The sequence below is a fragment of the Lissotriton helveticus genome, chromosome 5_1 (assembly GCF_964261635.1).
Source record: "Lissotriton helveticus chromosome 5_1, aLisHel1.1, whole genome shotgun sequence".
Classification (NCBI taxonomy): Eukaryota; Metazoa; Chordata; class Amphibia; order Caudata; family Salamandridae; genus Lissotriton; species Lissotriton helveticus.
This window is the reverse complement of record NC_136065.1, coordinates 53,225,192-53,243,523: the sequence shown is the minus strand read 5'-3', so window position 1 is coordinate 53,243,523 and position 18,332 is coordinate 53,225,192. Positions and strand designations below refer to the sequence as shown.

General features: G+C 43.1%; 1 protein-coding gene across 2 annotated transcripts in view; it reads right to left on the bottom strand.

Annotated features, from left to right (window-relative positions):
- MRPS18B (mitochondrial ribosomal protein S18B) overlaps window positions 1-18,332 on the bottom strand; it is a 95,367-nt gene that overhangs the window by 63,312 nt on the left and 13,723 nt on the right. Inside the window, exons 2-4 of one of the 2 annotated variants that reach the window (XM_078641703.1) lie at window positions 3,668-3,836; window positions 2,181-2,363; window positions 99-167 (exon numbers count right to left, since the gene is read on the bottom strand). In XM_078641703.1, the coding sequence (XP_078497829.1) occupies window positions 99-167; window positions 2,181-2,363; window positions 3,668-3,836 (421 nt within the window). The remainder of the gene's footprint in view (window positions 1-98; window positions 168-2,180; window positions 2,364-3,667; window positions 3,837-18,332) is intronic. The other variant, XM_078641702.1, reaches the window with a different exon arrangement.

Genomic DNA, 18,332 nt, shown 5'->3' with positions numbered 1-18,332 from the left:
ATGGGCCACGCACAACCAGACACTACAGCCTGACACACACACACACACACACGCCACCAGGCAAGCTAACAGAAGAGTAGAATCTGACTGATTGATACCTGATGGTGTAGGCCCAGTTTCTGGTCTCTGCAGATGGGGCAGGGATTTCCACAGATCTTTTCTCCTCTCTGTCAGGAATAAAAACAAGTTTAAGAAACTGTGGGTATGTAATTAATACTAGCAATGGACCAAGATTAACTAAATCCGGCACCCTAACTCTTTATCAACCGTAAGAACAAGTTGCTGGCTTGGGGAGCAATAGGTGCTTGAAGGAGAGAAGATTTCTATAGACAGGGAAACCCGTTACAGTAAAGATAAATATGTCTAGTTTAGCAACTGTTGCAACAAAAGTGACAGCGCTCCCTGGGCCAGTCTTTACAACGCCCAGTGGTGCATTTCCAACCTATACCCAGTGGCCGCAGGTACGGCTGCCATAAAGCGCAGAAACACAAACTGAACCACGGTGAGGACAGCACTCAGTCCACAAACGGATAATGGTATGAGCTCTGGTATCCACTCAAATGCAGCTTTTGATCTTTATTTCATGAAAAACAGTACTTCGTTCCTGACAAATGTTGTAACATCCAAGAGCATGATGGCTCCCGTGGAGTATGGAGATGAACGCTTGCAATAATGATTGTGTGAACAGCGTGCACTACATTATGACTTTATCAAAAAGTCTTTCACAAAGTTCAATGTATCCAGTGTATACATTTAATTATCAATTTTAACACTTCCATAAAGTATTCTGTTTAACATAATACAAATTAACATCAGATACTGCCCTTTTGCAAAATCATTTAATACTCCATAAATGATACGCTTCATATGATGTATGCCCAATGCTTTCAGAATTTGACGATTTCTTCAAGGGCATCAGAAAACAAAGTCAGGAAACAGGATAAAAATATTCAAAGTTCAACATAATTCTGTGTGATCAACCATACTTAAAAAAAAAAAACTTGTGTGCATGTGCCTTCTATCAACCATCAATCAAAATGTTATACAAACGTGCAACAGACAGGACACGTCACAGCATAGCACACGCATAAAGTTTCAAAACACAAGTAAGCGTTTGAGTTAACCAAAACCAGCGGTGTACCATATATGTTTGTTTTAGAATTTTCATATGGAGTACTACAAGCCCGTACGTTTCTGGTTTAATTACTAATAATGCGCCCAATAAGATGAACTACAAAACACACCAGAGGAAATCCATGGTCTTGTGATAAATACGATTATCCCTGAAGAAGTTGCAAATTTGTCAGGGATGAAACGAGTTGGCTGTTTTTCATGAAATGAAGAGTAACAGAAGATTTTAACTGGATACCAAAGTCAACGGCATTATTTAATTAGTGCTCTCCTGAAGATACTCTATTTCCACAGGTAAACATACATATAGAGTGGCAAACGTGCAGCATGTAAAGTAGAAAGGGTAAGAGAAAGAGACTGAGAAACAATATTACAACTGCGTGCGAATCATGCCATGAACATTCAATGTGCAGTATAGTCTTCACAGTGCAATTAGTTCTAGAAAATGCACATTGTACTGGTTCAAGAGTTAACTAACATTTCAGCTCTTGAAAGTAAGTCACGGAGCCTTCATCAGGACAATGTCAAACTTACAACTACTTTGCTTTTGTCCAAAGACAGGGTTGAAAAGTAAAACAAATAAATGATCAAATTAAAAAAATGCCTCTAAATAACCAATTTGTTTTATGGTTATGCCCCAAGATATAGGAAGTCAGCTAATTGTATATACTGTCCTGAAAACTAACTGGAACAAATCACATATTCGACGACATTACAGCTCATGTCCTGATAGCATCCTCAAAGGGTAATAAAAGGACTTCAGGGACCTGTGGCAGCACTTACTACCAGTCTGCCATAAACACCAATACGGTCCTTTTTTGATAAAATATTGCTTACCGTCTATTTACATGCAGCCCTAGATTTTTTTCAAAGAGAAAGTGGTTCATTCTGTTTGGGGCCCAGAGGGCCCTTGTTGAGGTCACAGAAATCACAGTGCGCTGCTGCGCCTAGGCATAGGGAACTATTAAAATATTAACAGCTGGTAATGAAGTAACTGATCTACCGGGACTTGTTAAATATGGTCACTGATGTTGCACTGCTGCTCTTACGCGGAGAGCATTTGTCAGGAATCAAGTCGGTTTCTAGCACAGAATACAATGTCCCAGCCCTCCAGCGCCAAGGAGCCAGGCTTACGATGCAGGTTTTCCTCGTCTTCTGGGGCGGGATCCCTCCCTTGTGGTTCCTGCGGTAGTTGGCCCATACTGGCCGCTCGCCATACGTCTCCAGGTATTCTGAGAGAGAGAAAGGAAGACAACGCTCAGGAGTGACACGACTGTGGACAACAGATCATAGCAGAGAAGTAGAAGAATCTTCTCTCACATCTCTAGTCTATATCTGTAGGCGCATATGACACGTGGGAAAGGACATGTGGAGAACCCACACGGTCCACGGATCCCGACGTGCTGCCTAAGAGTAGGTTTACATGTGCTGCTGACCTGTAGAAGCACATATGCACATATGTGTCCATCACCAGCTGATTCAAATGTTTCAGTGGTGAATTCACTGGGCCACGTGCTGCTGCGTATGGATCCACATGTGTTAATAATTGGAGGAAAATTAGAAACCTCCACGGGTCTCATGAGCAATAACATACATTACCATGGGTAAATCAAAGTCTACAACAGAAAGATGACATCTGGGCTGCAGAGGGGAGTGCGTAGAAGCGGAGGACCTCTGAAGGGGTGGAATGAACTGTAGAAGGCGACGGGCGAGGAGAAACTAAGGGCATGCTGAATAAATGAGCGTCGGAAGATAAAACCGTGAGGTGTCATGAAGGCTCGATGTGCTGCAGAAAGGAAAGACAGAACAGCGCAAGGGATCGAATGAATTGCAGAAGGCGATGGACGTGGAGAAACTAAGGGCATGCGGAATAAACCAGTGTCTGCAGATAGAACAGTGAGGTGTTATGAAGGCGCAAAGGATCGACAGAGCAGCAGAAGGGATAGAATGAACTGTAGAAGGGACAAGGTGCAGTGGGACGGCCTGCGGGTGGCAAGGACAGGCTGAATAAATGAGTGTCTGCATATTTAACAGTAGGGGTTATGAAGGCAGGATGTGCTGCAGAAAAGATACACAGAACAGCGCAAGTGATAGAATGAACTGTTGAAAGTGATTGGCATGGAGAAACTGAGGGCATGATGAATAAACAAGTGTCTGCAGGTAAAACAGTGAGGTGTCATGAAGGCCTGATGAGCTGCAGAAAGGATCAACAGAGCAGCACACGTGAAAGAATGAACCGCAGAAGGGACAAGGGGCAGCGAGGGGGCCTGCGGGTGGCAAGGGCAGGCTGTGACGTGGATAGAGGACTAGAGAGAGAAAGGGGCAATGGGAGGGCCACAGAGGCTGTAAATGTGTAGAATAGACAAGAACCGGACAAAAAAGTAACGTGGAATGAGTGGGAGGAGCTTGATGGGATCGGTGGATTACACCGACTGTCACATGATGGGGCATTGGCGAGCACAAGAAGGTCTTCGCACAAATGTACAAGTGAAGGTGGCATGGATCCTCTGGAGGGCATGAGTTGGTTATTACTGACCTTCGCTCGTTAGGTACTCCCACGGCTTCTCCTTGTAGCGTGACGTGGTGTCAAAGGTGGCAGTGGTGGCTGTGGCAGTAGCATTGCTGGCCTCTTGTGACTCAACCTCTGTACTGAAAACCTGGGCCAGTGGCCACCAATGCCACTGGGGCTGCACTGTCACTGGGGCCTGAAAAGGAATACACCATCATTTATATAAATGCAGTTCAGACAGCAACGTTTTAAGCCCAGCGGTTTTGCATCCAAGGCTGAGAGGGCACTCACAACCTCGGCATGAGGAGCTGGACATGCCCTCACAAAGCGTTCAAGCAAAAAGAACACACACTCCTAGACACTCAGAACGAATGCGTCCATGGCACAGCCAATATTCATACCTCTTGAATCAGGGAGTAAGCAGGGCATGGCACAGCCAACACTCATACCTCTTGAATCTGGGAGTAAGCAGGGCATGGCACAGCCAACACTCATACCTCATGAATCTGGGAGTAAGCAGGCCATGGCACAGCCAACACTCACACCTCATGAATCTGGGAGTAAGCAGACATGGCACAGCCAACACTCACACCTCATGAATCTGGGAGTAAGCAGACATGGCACAGCCAACACTCACACCTCATGAATCTGGGAGTAAGCAGACATGGCACAGCCAACACTCACACCTCATGAATCTGGGAGTAAGCATGCCATGGCACAGCCAACACTCATACCTCATGTATCTGGGAGTAAGCATGCCATGGCACAGCCAACACTCATACCTCTTGAATCAGGGAGTAAGCAGGCCATGGCACAGCCAACACTCATACCTCTTGAATCAGGGAGTAAGCAGGCCATGGCACAGCCAACACTCATACCTCTTGAGTCTGGGAGGAAGCAGGCCATGGCACAGCCAACACTCATACCTCATGTATCTGGGAGTAAGCATGCCTTGGCACAGCCAACACTCGTACCTCTTGAATCTGGGAGTAAGCAGGCCTTGGCACAGCCAACACTCATACCTCTTGAATCTGGGAGTAAGCATGCCATGGCACAGCCAACACTCATACCTCATGAATCTGGGAGTAAGCAGGCCTTGGCACAGCCAACACTCATACCTCTTGAATCTGGGAGTAAGCATGCCATGGCACAGCCAACACTCATACCTCATGAATCTGGGAGTAAGCAGGCCTTGGCACAGCCAACACTCATACCTCTTGAATCTGGGAGTAAGCATGCCATGGCACAGCCAACACTCATACCTCATGAATCTGTCGTGTATTTCTATAGGTTCTGAATCGATCCCCCTATTCCTGACCCTATTCTGGTTAAACTAACTATCTAGTTAACTAACAGTCAGCCCATGAGGCAAGAAATCCCCCATGATGCAGATACCGTTATCTGACGCAGTCACACTCCGGCACAGGAACGTGTTATCTGATTAGGTCATAACGCTTGAGATCTAATTAGACAAGCGACATTCCTCCAGCCCCTGATAAGGCATACGGCGTTCTCATAACAAATCCAACCTATGACAACCTGGATAATCCGTGCGGTCATTGTTTTGATTTCACAGAGAACTTTAGTAAAGAATGTGCTAACGAGCAAGTCGTATGACATCTTTATTGACGTACCTATGTCCATACTTACGTCAATCTCGGCACCTTTAAGGTATAAATATTGCCGACCTTGCCCTATGCAAACACACGCGTGGTGACAAGACGGAGCAGCCATACTTGCCGAAGCCGAGAGCAGAAGCAGACCCCGCTGGCAGCAGCCCCGCCTTCCTGACGCGCTGAGAGACGCGCTGCTATCTCAAGCCGAGAGACCCAGCACCGGCGCTTCCGGGTAGCCCTCGCAGGCAGCCTGGAATATCGAGAGCAGAGAAAGAGATACCATTCCTCATCCATCCTAAATTCCAGGTACAGAACTGAATAACCCCTCACAGAGAATTCTTTAGTTATTCACTTGGCAAAAACAAACTTAACTTAAACTGTAACTTTCTATTCCCGCCCACGCATTAGACTTAGGTCAGGTACACGGGGTAGGCGTATTTAGAAACACCAGTTGAGTACGTTTAGTCAAATGTATATGTGTATGTAAATATATTTTAATCATTTAAAACATCATATGGCTCAGAAACCATATCAATGTTTTTACAGTATTATTTTATACTATTGCTTTTAATGTATGCACTTTACTTAACTATAAGTATTGCAATAATATCGATCCATTTCTCTTGTACGAGAAAAGAGACTGATCAATAAATAACATCTTTTATTGAACACGCCCGTCTCTTCCTTTTCTCTACATTCTGATGAGACTAAGAATGCACGTACTGACTGAGTAAAATAATTGCCTTGTGCTCACACGACTCTCGAGATTGACTCTTGATTAGGGGAGAGCAAAGTTGTCATGTTCTATGGTTGTCAGAAACTAAATCCCTTCTTGTCTAATCAGGGGAGTTAATCCTTCCTTGAACATTCGAGAAAGTTTCTAGCGAACTCTGAGCTTAGCTGGCAAACCCAAAAATTAAGTCTAGTATCGACAGTAGTAGACCTAGTTAACGTCTGGCCTAGGCCTTTACTGCTGTAGGTACTATTCCAATGCGCAGAGCCTATTGGGAAAATAGGAGCTACACTACATGGCGCCCAACGTGTTTGGAAAGGGCGATAAAACTAACGTAAGACATTTAGAGTAACTCAGTCGTGCTTTCTCACTCAGACCCCTTTTCCCAAATACTCCAAAGACGTCTGGAGTGGGTGAAAGGTTAAATCCTCCAAAACCTCGCAGGAGGGAACTCCTATGTATGGTTCTTGGTCAAGTCAACGTTGAAGGATAAAACAGTTCCGAAATATTGTGCATCTAATCTCTGTTTCCATAAAGAAACCTGATCTGCAAATAAACATAAATACCATCCTGTCTGTAAAATGGGAGACAGTGATGAAGAAAGGGAAGCAATTAGATTAGCTACTGAAATAGCAGATGCTGATGCTACCATGCAAACAGCAGACCCGGATATAATACTCATCCAGGTCGCCAAAAGGAGATCTATAACCTTAAAACTTATAGAAAATGGACTGACACCTAGAGGTGGCACAGTCATATTCGTAATTGAGGCACACGAATATCGGCAGACAGAGGTATACTATACATGGATACATTTTCCAGCAGCAAATGCTGTAACAAAGTACTTCCACTATTACAAAGTAGAGGAACCTCCTGACATTTACACTCCTTTCGAGGAGGTGGAAGTACCACTCAAATTCCAAGAGCATTTGCTCTTATTTGATGGCGCCCTAATACATAACAATCACATTACAACGCTCGGTCCTTTAGGAAGACCAGGAGCAACGTGGCCGGTCCTAGCCGGATACACACCACATCCAGACATCGATAGGATGCCTGCAGCTGAATTATTAACACAGCTGAAACAATTACTAAAAATTCATAGACAATTAGTTCAGTATGTAATGCGGACTTCAACAATTCAGCCAGCGATTAAACTTCCACAGCTGACCCCTCACCAGGGGAACACAAATAAAATTACACCACAGAACATCCAATCCTGCCTAGGTAAAGTTCCAGCTAAACGGGAACAGATACCATTCTGGTTGGCACAGAAAATTACCCAAATAGAGGCGGTGTTTCCTGACACCACCCCGCTAGAAAAACACAGGATTCTGACTATATGTCTCCCAATGGGAATCGCACCACACATTGAGGACTGTGACACTTGGGGTACAGTCTTTGCTTCCATCTACACAAAAACGCACGGTGTTCCATCCATTTCGGTAATACCAGATGTGCTAAAACAAATTCAAGATGAATACGGTCCAGAACCTGCTTTAACTCTTGGTATGAAATTACTGAAAGACTTCAAGCAGGTCTCGGCTATATTACTAGCCAACATAAAAGGTGAAGCAGCAAACGTGGCGATCCGCCAGAGGTTAAAAGAGACAGATATAGCAGACCAACCAGCTGAAATTGCCAGAATCATAGAAAAATCCTATGAAGAACTAGGCAGAGATAGTCTAGGTGGAATACCAGTAAAACCGCAACTGACTACAAGTCCAGAAAAAATATTTGTTAATAATAATAATTCACCAAAAAAGAACTGGGATGGAAATAAACAATCCAATCCTAAAGAAAAGAAATTCCAGTCCAGAGGAAGGTCTCCTAGGCGAAGAGAGAAATCTCCAAACCCGAGACAAAGGTCACCCCAGAGTGACCCCTCTGGGAATAGATATAACCTTAGAAATAGGGATAATATTAAAAAACCTGATAGATATCAAGACATTGATACACGTCCCTCTCAATCTTTTCAGAATTCCTCGCAGAAATCGGAAAGAAGAGGACGATCAGAAAAGCACGCCAAGTCCAAAGACAAGGAACCTGCTCAACTGAAAAAGAAATTACAATTTCCAAAAAAGAAGGTAGCCAGTATCAAGGTAGTTAACAATGCCGAGAATACTGAGGACACAACTGAAAAACGGAGAGTGGGCTCAGACAATGCTAGACAGCGCAGCAGAGGTGAGCATAGCTCGCAAAGTCCTTATGAATCATCTGGAGACAGTGGACACGAATGAATACCTTCAAGTGGAAACTGCAGATACCAGAGTTAGCAAGCCCCACAAGATATACGAGATAACATTACGTATAGAGGGAGATAAGACTAGGAAAATAAGGGGACTATTTTGGGATAACCTATCCAAGGGCTATGACATCCTTCTAGCTGAAAAAGACTGGCCACCAGAGTTTGTCAGGGAGTGCCCTCATGGCGAAGAAGTAATTATGCCTGCCTTCTCGAATCAAATCCCGATTCATAAAAAATATACACTTGCTAGAAAGTGGGCAGTGGCTTTAGCACCTGCTTTATATAAAAATCATGTAGGATGGGATGAGGATTCTCCTCCTCACAAAATCCAGTTAAAATCACAACCAACTGCACAAAGGCAGTACCCAATTAAGCAAGAAGCTAAAAAACAAGTAAATGAAATACTAGATCAGCTAGAATACCAGGGGGTGATTGAAACTTGCACCTCACAAATGAACAATCCTTTGTTTCCGGTCTCCAAACCAGACAATTCGTACCGTCTAGTTTTGGATTACCGACACCTTAACACATGTTGCAAAACCTTTGCAGTGCAAAACTCACACAGTGCTGCACTAATGAATAACATAGTGCGCAAAAAATACAAAACTACCTTGGACATTTCCAATGGATTCTTTTGTCAAAACATAGCACCGGAGAGCAGATCTTTAACTGCATTCTCAGTAAATGGCACTCAAAAACAATTCTGGCGGTTAGCCCAGGGGTACAAGAACAGCCCGGGGGTATTCTCAGCGAGAGTAACAGAATTACTACAACTATATGATGATGAAGCATTATCTTATGTTGATGACATTTACTTAACAGATGATGACTTGGAGACTCACTTGAAAAGGGTGAACACCATAATACTTGGGTTCGCTGCAGAGGGTTACAAATTCAACTTTAAAAAGTCCAGAATTGCCCATCTGACGGTCCTATTCTTAGGATATGAGCTATCAAGTGAAGGTAAAAGCCTGGCAGACAATTTCCTAGAGAAATGTGCCGTAATCCAAGCTCCTAAAACACTAAAAAACCTACAGTCAATTTTAGGCTTCCTAAATTTCGGAAGAACATACATTGCAAATTACGCAGAAAGGGTGAAACCCCTTTACGATCTAATTAAACCAGACTTTAAAAGATCCAGTTGGATCAAACACACACAGAAATTTTGAGATCCTTACAAACAGACATGCTAATTAAAACAAAATTAGAAACCCGTGATAATACACGCAACCTTGTGATCCGAGTCATCCCAGGGAGATGCGGATTCACATACCTGACCTCTAATGAGGGAGAAAAGGTACCAATTGCATTCAAATCACACATGTACACAGAAGCTGAACAGAAATTCAGTAATACAGAAAAAATCATTCGTGCAGTTCAAACCGCAATAGCTAGAGAAAAAGACGTAGCTGACGGTCGACATATCACAGTCAGAACAGCAGAATCAGCTTTCGAGGCACTAACAACACCGTGTAATTTACCAACAACAACATTGAATCCGGATTGGATACAATGGGTGAATTCAATCACAACGGACGAAGTATACTACTACTTTGATCCAGAACTAGAAGAATTAAGAAATCTAAAATATGAAAAGACGTATCCTCTGCCAATCGACATTCTTCCTCTACGACATTACGCCTGTGTAATCTACACAGACGGACATGCCCAACCGTCCGTTTGGGGAGAACATGCATACAACCCCACATGTGAGATTACAAAAGAAGTGTGGCGCGGAGGTAAACTAAAACCTCTATTAACAAAATCACACTCAGTAGAAACTAATTCAGAACTACAAACTGAAATAATAGCTTTGAAAATGGCGCTAGATAATGCGGATCGCGAATTCCCGACACTTATAGTGTCAGATTCATATTACTGCGTCAAATCATATAACAGCGATTTGCAGACATGGATTCAGAACGGTTACAAAGATGACACAGATGCACCAATAAAGCAGAGACTGCTCTGGGAACAAATAGCTCTTTTACAAAAAGAACTACCAAAGACTCACGTGACACACTCACTGAGTCATCAACGTGATGGCGTTCACGTTGTGGGGAATTCATTGGCTGAAGCAGCCGCAGCGGCAGCCACTAAATCGGCTCCCGTAGATCGAAAAAAGCGTACATTAAAATACATAGACGGTGAAACATTGCTGGCGGTGAAAACGTCATCAAAAGGCGACTGCTCAGCGTTACCGATCAACTATCCACTCAATTATACATACATAATCGATGCAAACTCCGTCCCTTTTGCTCGAATCCCTGGAGTGGGGGATAGAGTGATTCCAAACATGGACAGGAGAAACTTGTTAATCGCAGACGCACACATGGGCGAGGGTTACAGACACCTTAAATTAAAAGATTCTCTGGAAGAATTACAATCACGGTACTGGTGGCCAGGCATGAGCCTGCACTACACCATGTTTGTAAAAAACTGCCCAAACTGCAACAGAGATCGCAGAGGGGAGAGAAGCAGTTTAATACCTCGTCGAATCAAGGCAGATAATATTACCAGCAAAAAGAATGGCTTGCGATTAACATATACAGGCTAGTTTCCACTTATGATGTAGATCACCAGCACTCGGCTGACGTCCGGACTGTTATACAAGATTTGCGAGTCTAAATGGCATATACGCTAAGAGCATGCTACGTTCGACCATTTCTCTCACTCAGGCAATCCAGCCTGGGGGGGGAAACATGGCCAAATGAGCACAGCCCAGCGGGAATCTTCTCACTTCCTTCCTGAGGGTATGGGATGGTGTAAAGAAAAAACCAAGGCAGAAAGCAATCTATAATAGAAAGGATATTAGGTTCGGGAGCTGGGTGGGTCAAACATCTAATAAGTGTCCAACGTAGTCTAAATAACTTGTCAAGAAATTCTCTGAAGGGATTCAGTCCGTACGAATTATTATTCGGAACTAGGATGTTGATCTCTGACCTTGATAGTCAGACTTCAGTGGTAATAGAAAAAACCTTTGATGTCAAAGACCGTTTGGCTATTTTGCAGGACTTAAACAAATCAAGAAAAGACCTGAGCAACATACAGTTGAAACAACAGCCAACAACCACTGAAGAATCACCACCTGTCCCAGCAAGACCTGTCTGGATTCCAAAAGTCGGGGATCTAGTCAGGGAGAAGATCGCGGTAAAGAAGGAATTTGGGCCTTCTTACAGAAAAGCAGTTCCTGTCTTGTCTGTCAACGGGACAAGATCAGTTGTACTACCGCCACTTGCTGGAAAAAAGGAGAACCGAGTTGTATCCATCGACCTGGTAAAACCACAACATGTGGCCGATAACAAACAGTAGGCCAAGTGGACTCCCAATAAGTAGCAGAACACCAAGGTTTGCTACAAGTACAGAGGTCCTATCAAAGAGGCTCATCACATTCGAAACGCCTACAGAAGAACAACAAGGACTATGCAACAATGCAATAGAACTAAGACCTCTGAAAACCCAAATAAAAACATTTAGCAGAGACACACCAATCTACAATGAAGTTCCAAGTGAAAATGCAAGAAACAAAAATCCTGAACCAATTGGAACAATTGACAGAACTGCATCTGGTTACTTCATCAACTTCGATGATTCCTCTGAAGGTTTCAGCGAACAAAAAACACAGCCATCATCAAAATCCTTTAAAGACAAAGCTAAGGAACTTTTGAAACAACTGAAAGAAACATATCTGGTTTCTCCATGGATTGAATTTTGGGTGGGTTTTGGTGCATTTATCCTCATACTTTGGCTCATCATGGTATTTACTTTGGGACGCTTCATTGAGGGAAAATATGCTAAAATGGACACAGCAAGTCAGAACATCAACTTGGTCCTCAAACCACACACATCTTCACACGTCGAGAAAAGAGAACTTTCTTCAGAACTTTCTTCAGCCAACTTCACAGCAATTCCAATACCTGGTGGGGTAGCCTGGGACAACACTGACTATGAAATTTATGGTCCGGTCGAGATCCTGAAATATCCACACCAAATCAAGATCTCCTTGAGTGACTTTGCAAAACCAAACTCATTTGCTGATGATTGGGACTTTGAAAGTATAAACAATATGATGTCTGACTTAGTGATGTCTGCTAAATTTACAAAACATGATTATTTGCAAGGTTCTACAAATTATGATAGTATGTATTGCTATAACCATTATGGTAACAGTTTTTTGCATAAATCTGCACAACCAAGAAATGTTTTAAATTATAATCAATGGGAACATTGTGCTACACCTCCAAAAGGGAGCTCTAGAACCGTTTATGACAAATATTCATACTTTCAAGGTTTTAACACTAGTAATGCTGAAACATTTTATTATAAATTGTCAAACAAGACAGGGATGAAAACCATGATAACGAACACAAAATTGATATATTCAGATATTTTCTTTGAAAAGATGAATACTTTTGGATTTGATTATTGGGACAAAAATGTTGATTTGAAAAGTGTTTGGGGTACAAAAGAATGGCAAGTACAGGGTTTAGAAGCTTTGTTTAGAGCCTGCATGATCCCAGAACAAATGATATTTTTAAATGACACTGTTCAACAAACCACCTGTCTTGGCTTAGCCAAAATCAAAGATTTAAATAACCCGTCTATTCCAAAGCCAACAATGTTTAGCAATAGCTCTGAAACAGATGAAGAAATAGACATAAACCATATACTTAACCAAAACAGAACACATCCTGATTGGAAACAATGGTTGATCTGGCCCACAGATACAAATAACTGTCACGATAGATTCCTGAATAAAACACAGGGTTTCAAAATGACCAGGCCAGACCCTAGATATCCCCAAAGACATCACCCAGGGATAATAACAACCTACAGTGTGGGCAAATTATGCCTTCAATGGCTACAAACTTCCACACTGCCTGAAATTAAGCAACACCTAACTTTACTTACTGATGGTGCTGACTTGCGTGATTTCATACTGGGACCACGCAAACAGCGTCAAAAGCGTTTCATAGCAGCCTCTGTATATGCAGCATACAATGAGGCCTGGAAGGTTACTCAAATTGAAACAGCAGAGAGAATACGTGAAATTGATCGTATTAATTTGGAAAAATCACTTTCTGTAGTGGACAATGGGTTAATGACTCTGTCCTCCAGAATATTTTCATTGAACAGCATTGTGTCTTCATCAATCGATATATTATCGCAAGACTTACTGTTATTACAACATGGTCAGTCACAATTGCGTTCTATTGTACAGCTTGGCTGGACGTTACAAAATCTGCGTTCAGGCTATGTGCCTTGGCGTTTAATCAACACAACGTCACTATTCCAAATCTTTAACCTTACTGATAGACAAATCGGTATGGCGCAGAAGGGTGCTGATTATACAATCTTGAGCATTGAAAAACTAGAAAGATTACCGTTGACAATGTCAGAACGACCTGTCAGTGAATGGATAATCCACGGAATCATAAATATTCCAATCTCAACCTTCAGGTTTCAATACTGCCAAAAATATATACAGGCTGGCATGTACGAGAAATTGGGAAAGGGGTACCTTAAAACAACTTGGAACCTGCCCTATTCACATGCATGTGTCAGTAATAAAGGACAGAAAGTGTTTCTTAGTGGCAACAATTGTGCTATGTCACTAAGCGGCACGCTTCTGTGTAACGGAATTAGTTTGCATGGAGCCTGTGAAGGGAATTCTTACAACCTTTCATGTCACCAGCAAGGCGCACCTGCAACTGAAATAGAACCATTCTTTCAAAGACTCTATAATGGGAGTTACATTCTTATTGTAGACCGCAGATGCTGTAGTCTTATGCCCGGGACTCCTTATCTCGTCACTACGACGGCGAAGGTCAAGTGCTGTGGACGTTCTTTGTTCCCCAGCTCCTTTCCAGACAGGGAGGCGAGGGCATGGCCCAGTTTGAAAATTACTTCTATTCGAATAGACACTTTAAGCAGAATGAAAACAGTGCTTCTTCAGACGCCTACAAGGCTCACGTCATCTAAAGAAACGTATGATCTACAAGTCGCAAGGACGACTGCAGAGATACATACATTATTATCAACCAATTCCCCCGTACATTTCGCGGAAATCCTGAGCGAAATCTTAAATATTTCTGATACCACTGGGGTCTCAAAGGTATTTAAGACAGTATTTTCGATGGCATTAACACCATTCAAAGCCATACTGGGTATTTTTCCAGATTTCGTCCATTCGATTTTTGGCGGACTTCCCCTGATCCTGGGACTAATTGCAGGAATCCTATTCCTAGTCCTTATTTTTCGTTATGGCAACCCATGTCACAGATCAAACTCTCGCGACAATGGAAGATACGATCCTAGCCATTGGATACCGGGACCGGATATCAAAAATCCTGGGACTCTCCCGGCTTAGAGACCTAAACATGACTTGGTTTCTATCATTTCGACCAATGTGGCAAAGATGTGTTTTACCTGTACTAAGGTGTCTGCTATGCGGAGAAGAATGCGTGTTAGACACCTGTCTGACGCTACAATCGGATGCGCCGGTGGATGCAGATACACTGTTGGTTCCTACCAAGGTTCACGCTTTGTGCTGCCCTCAAAGGCTGCCAATCCTGATGACGGCATTCCTGGAATCTTCACCACTGCGATTGAAGAGTAGTGAAGTTCAAGATGAAAGCAACATCGAACAGGTACGACCTTCTGTCAGCAATGCAAATCAGAATGTCAATGCAGACAATCATGCGCATGAATGCATGGTTACACCTATTTCCGACTTAGTGGAACTTTCCCATGAAGCTGTTGACAGTTTTTTCGAAAGCCTGAATGATATGATGTTCTCTCCGGAACAGAAATAGAGACTTTTGAGTAAACTCGCACACGGCGTTCCCTGAATTCGGCCTTCAACTTTTAAAAAAATAAAGTCACATGAACAATTACAATCCAGTTCACGGACAGCAACTTTTTTCAGCAAGCCCCTTAAAATATTTTTCTATATATTTTTTCCCGGGACACTGATCTTCTGCTTAAAGTAAGAAACTATTCCTAGAGAACTAAGATTTCTATTTTTAGATACTTTATATAGACTTTAGCTGCCCGCTGGTAGGTTCACAAATATTTTATTATGTGATTAAATGGTCTCGGACTTCCTTTCTGTATAGCTATATTAAGAGCCATTTCATGTGTACTACTCATATACCAAAAAGCAATAATGCATAAAAATGCGTGTTTACTTTTGCATTTAATTCATAGCTTAAGTGCATACAATATATATGACTGCAATTTTTCAGTATATTTGAAAATTTCGAAATGCATTTATGTATTTTGGGGAGGTAAGGTATACACTATACTCTATAGTATGTTGTACTATGTTATACTATGCATAGATTAGTAGATATGACCATAGTTAGCGTGGAGTGGGTGTCGTGTATTTCTATAGGTTCTGAATCGATCCCCCTATTCCTGACCCTATTCTGGTTAAACTAACTATCTAGTTAACTAACAGTCAGCCCATGAGGCAAGAAATCCCCCATGATGCAGATACCGTTATCTGACGCAGTCACACTCCGGCACAGGAACGTGTTATCTGATTAGGTCATAACGCTTGAGATCTAATTAGACAAGCGACATTCCTCCAGCCCCTGATAAGGCATACGACGTTCTCATAACAAATCAAACCTATGACAACCTGGATAATCCGTGCGGTCATTGTTTTGATTTCACAGAGAACTTTAGTAAAGAATGTGCTAACGAGCAAGTCGTATGACATCTTTATTGACGTACCTATGTCCATCCTTACGTCAATCTCGGCACCTTTAAGGTATAAATATTGCCGACCTTGCCCTATGCAAACACACGCGTGGTGACAAGACGGAGCAGCCATACTTGCCGAAGCCGAGAGCAGAAGCAGACCCCGCTGGCAGCAGCCCCGCCTTCCTGACGCGCTGCTATCTCAAGCCGAGAGACCCAGCACCGGCGCTTCCGGGTAGCCCTCGCAGGCAGCCTGGAATATCGAGAGCAGAGAAAGAGATACCATTCCTCATCCATCCTAAATTCCAGGTACAGAACTGAATAACCCCTCACAGAGAATTCTTTAGTTATTCACTTGGCAAAAACAAACTTAACTTAAACTGTAACTTTCTATTCCCGCCCACGCATTAGACTTAGGTCAGGTACACGGGGTAGGCGTATTTAGAAACACCAGTTGAGTACGTTTAGTCAAATGTATATGTGTATGTAAATATATTTTAATCATTTAAAACATCATATGGCTCAGAAATCATATCAATGTTTTTACAGTATTATTTTATACTATTGCTTTTAATGTATGCACTTTACTTAACTATAAGTATTGCAATAATATCGATCCATTTCTCTTGTACGAGAAAAGAGACTGATCAATAAATAACATCTTTTATTGAACACGCCCGTCTCTTCCTTTTCTCTACATTCTGATGAGACTAAGAATGCACGTACTGACTGAGTAAAATAATTGCCTTGTGCTCACACGACTCTCGAGATTGACTCTTGATTAGGGGAGAGCAAAGTTGTCATGTTCTATGGTTGTCAGAAACTAAATCCCTTCTTGTCTAATCAGGGGAGTTAATCCTTCCTTGAACATTCGAGAAAGTTTCTAGCGAACTCTGAGCTTAGCTGGCAAACCCAAAAATTAAGTCTAGTATCGACAGTAGTAGACCTAGTTAACGTCTGGCCTAGGCCTTTACTGCTGTAGGTACTATTCCAATGCGCAGAGCCTATTGGGAAAATAGGAGCTACACTACAAATCTGGGAGTAAGCAGGCCATGGCACAGCCAACACTCATACCTCTTGAATCTGGGAGTAAGCAGGCCATGGCACAGCCAACACTCATACCTCATGTATCTGGGAGTAAGCAGGCCATGGCACAGCCAACACTCATACCTCATGTATCTGGGAGTAAGCATGCCATGGCACAGCCAACACTCACACCTCATGAATCTGGGAGTAAGCAGGCCTTCACAGGTCATGTGTTTAGGAGAGAGCAGACCCATGCACTGTGCACGGAGTGGACTCACACCACCTGCACCTCAAGGTCTTAGACGACTAACACTCTACATCAGGCTTCTCCAACGAGTAGCTCAGGAGCTGCAGGTAGCTCTTCAGCTAACTCTAAGTAGCTCACCCCGTACCACACAGCTTAATAAAAAAGAAGCATTTTGTGTGGTTCAATTAATATACATGTAGCAAAAATGAGATTTGGTTTCAGAGTTGTAAATGTGTTTATTTACACAAGTAGGTCTTACATCCCCAACTATGCTGCTGACCCCCCCACCCACCAAGCTACCATCCCAGTGATCTTGGGCACGAGTAGAATCCCTTCATCCCCCATACTCAACTTACCACTATCCGAACCTGCCCCCTGCCCACAACCAGCCTGATTCCCCTTACATGCATGCTAATCAATTGTCGCACAGCTGTCCGGCATGCGGCTGAAATGGCTGAAACCATCCTCAGCGAAGACATCGACATTGCCTTCCTCGCGGAAACCTGGCTCAAGGACCACTCTCGACCTTGCCTTCCTCACGGAAACCTGGCTCAAGGACCACTCTCGACCTACTCTCTCCCCCAGGTTACTCCATACTCTGGAAAGACAGACAAGACAAAGTTGGAGGTGGCCTAGCCATCATCTACAAAAATAAACTCCGAATCTCTCTTGTTAAAAACACTGACCCCACTACCTTCGAATACCTTGGAGCTGAACTTAAAATCCAGGGCGCTCCCCCCTATTTGCCAACATAACCTCTACCATCCTCCAGACGAATCCCTTCCCTGAGGAACTTTCCAACCTCCTCTCCAACTCAAAAAACCTCTTCCTTGGTGACTTCAATCTCCACTGGAATGACAGCAAAGACCCTGCAGTCTCCCTCCTCTCGAATCTCCAAGAGATCAATGACCTCAAACAAATCTGTCACTCTCCAACCCACGCCAAAGGGGCCACTCTCGATGCCATCATCACTAATGACAATCTGGCCTCCCTTACCAACATCATCCATATCGACTGGTCCGACCATCACCTCATCATCTTCTCGATCTTCACCATGACCCCCACCCACGTCAAAAGTTCCAAACTCAAGTAACTGACCAGAAACTTTCACCTTA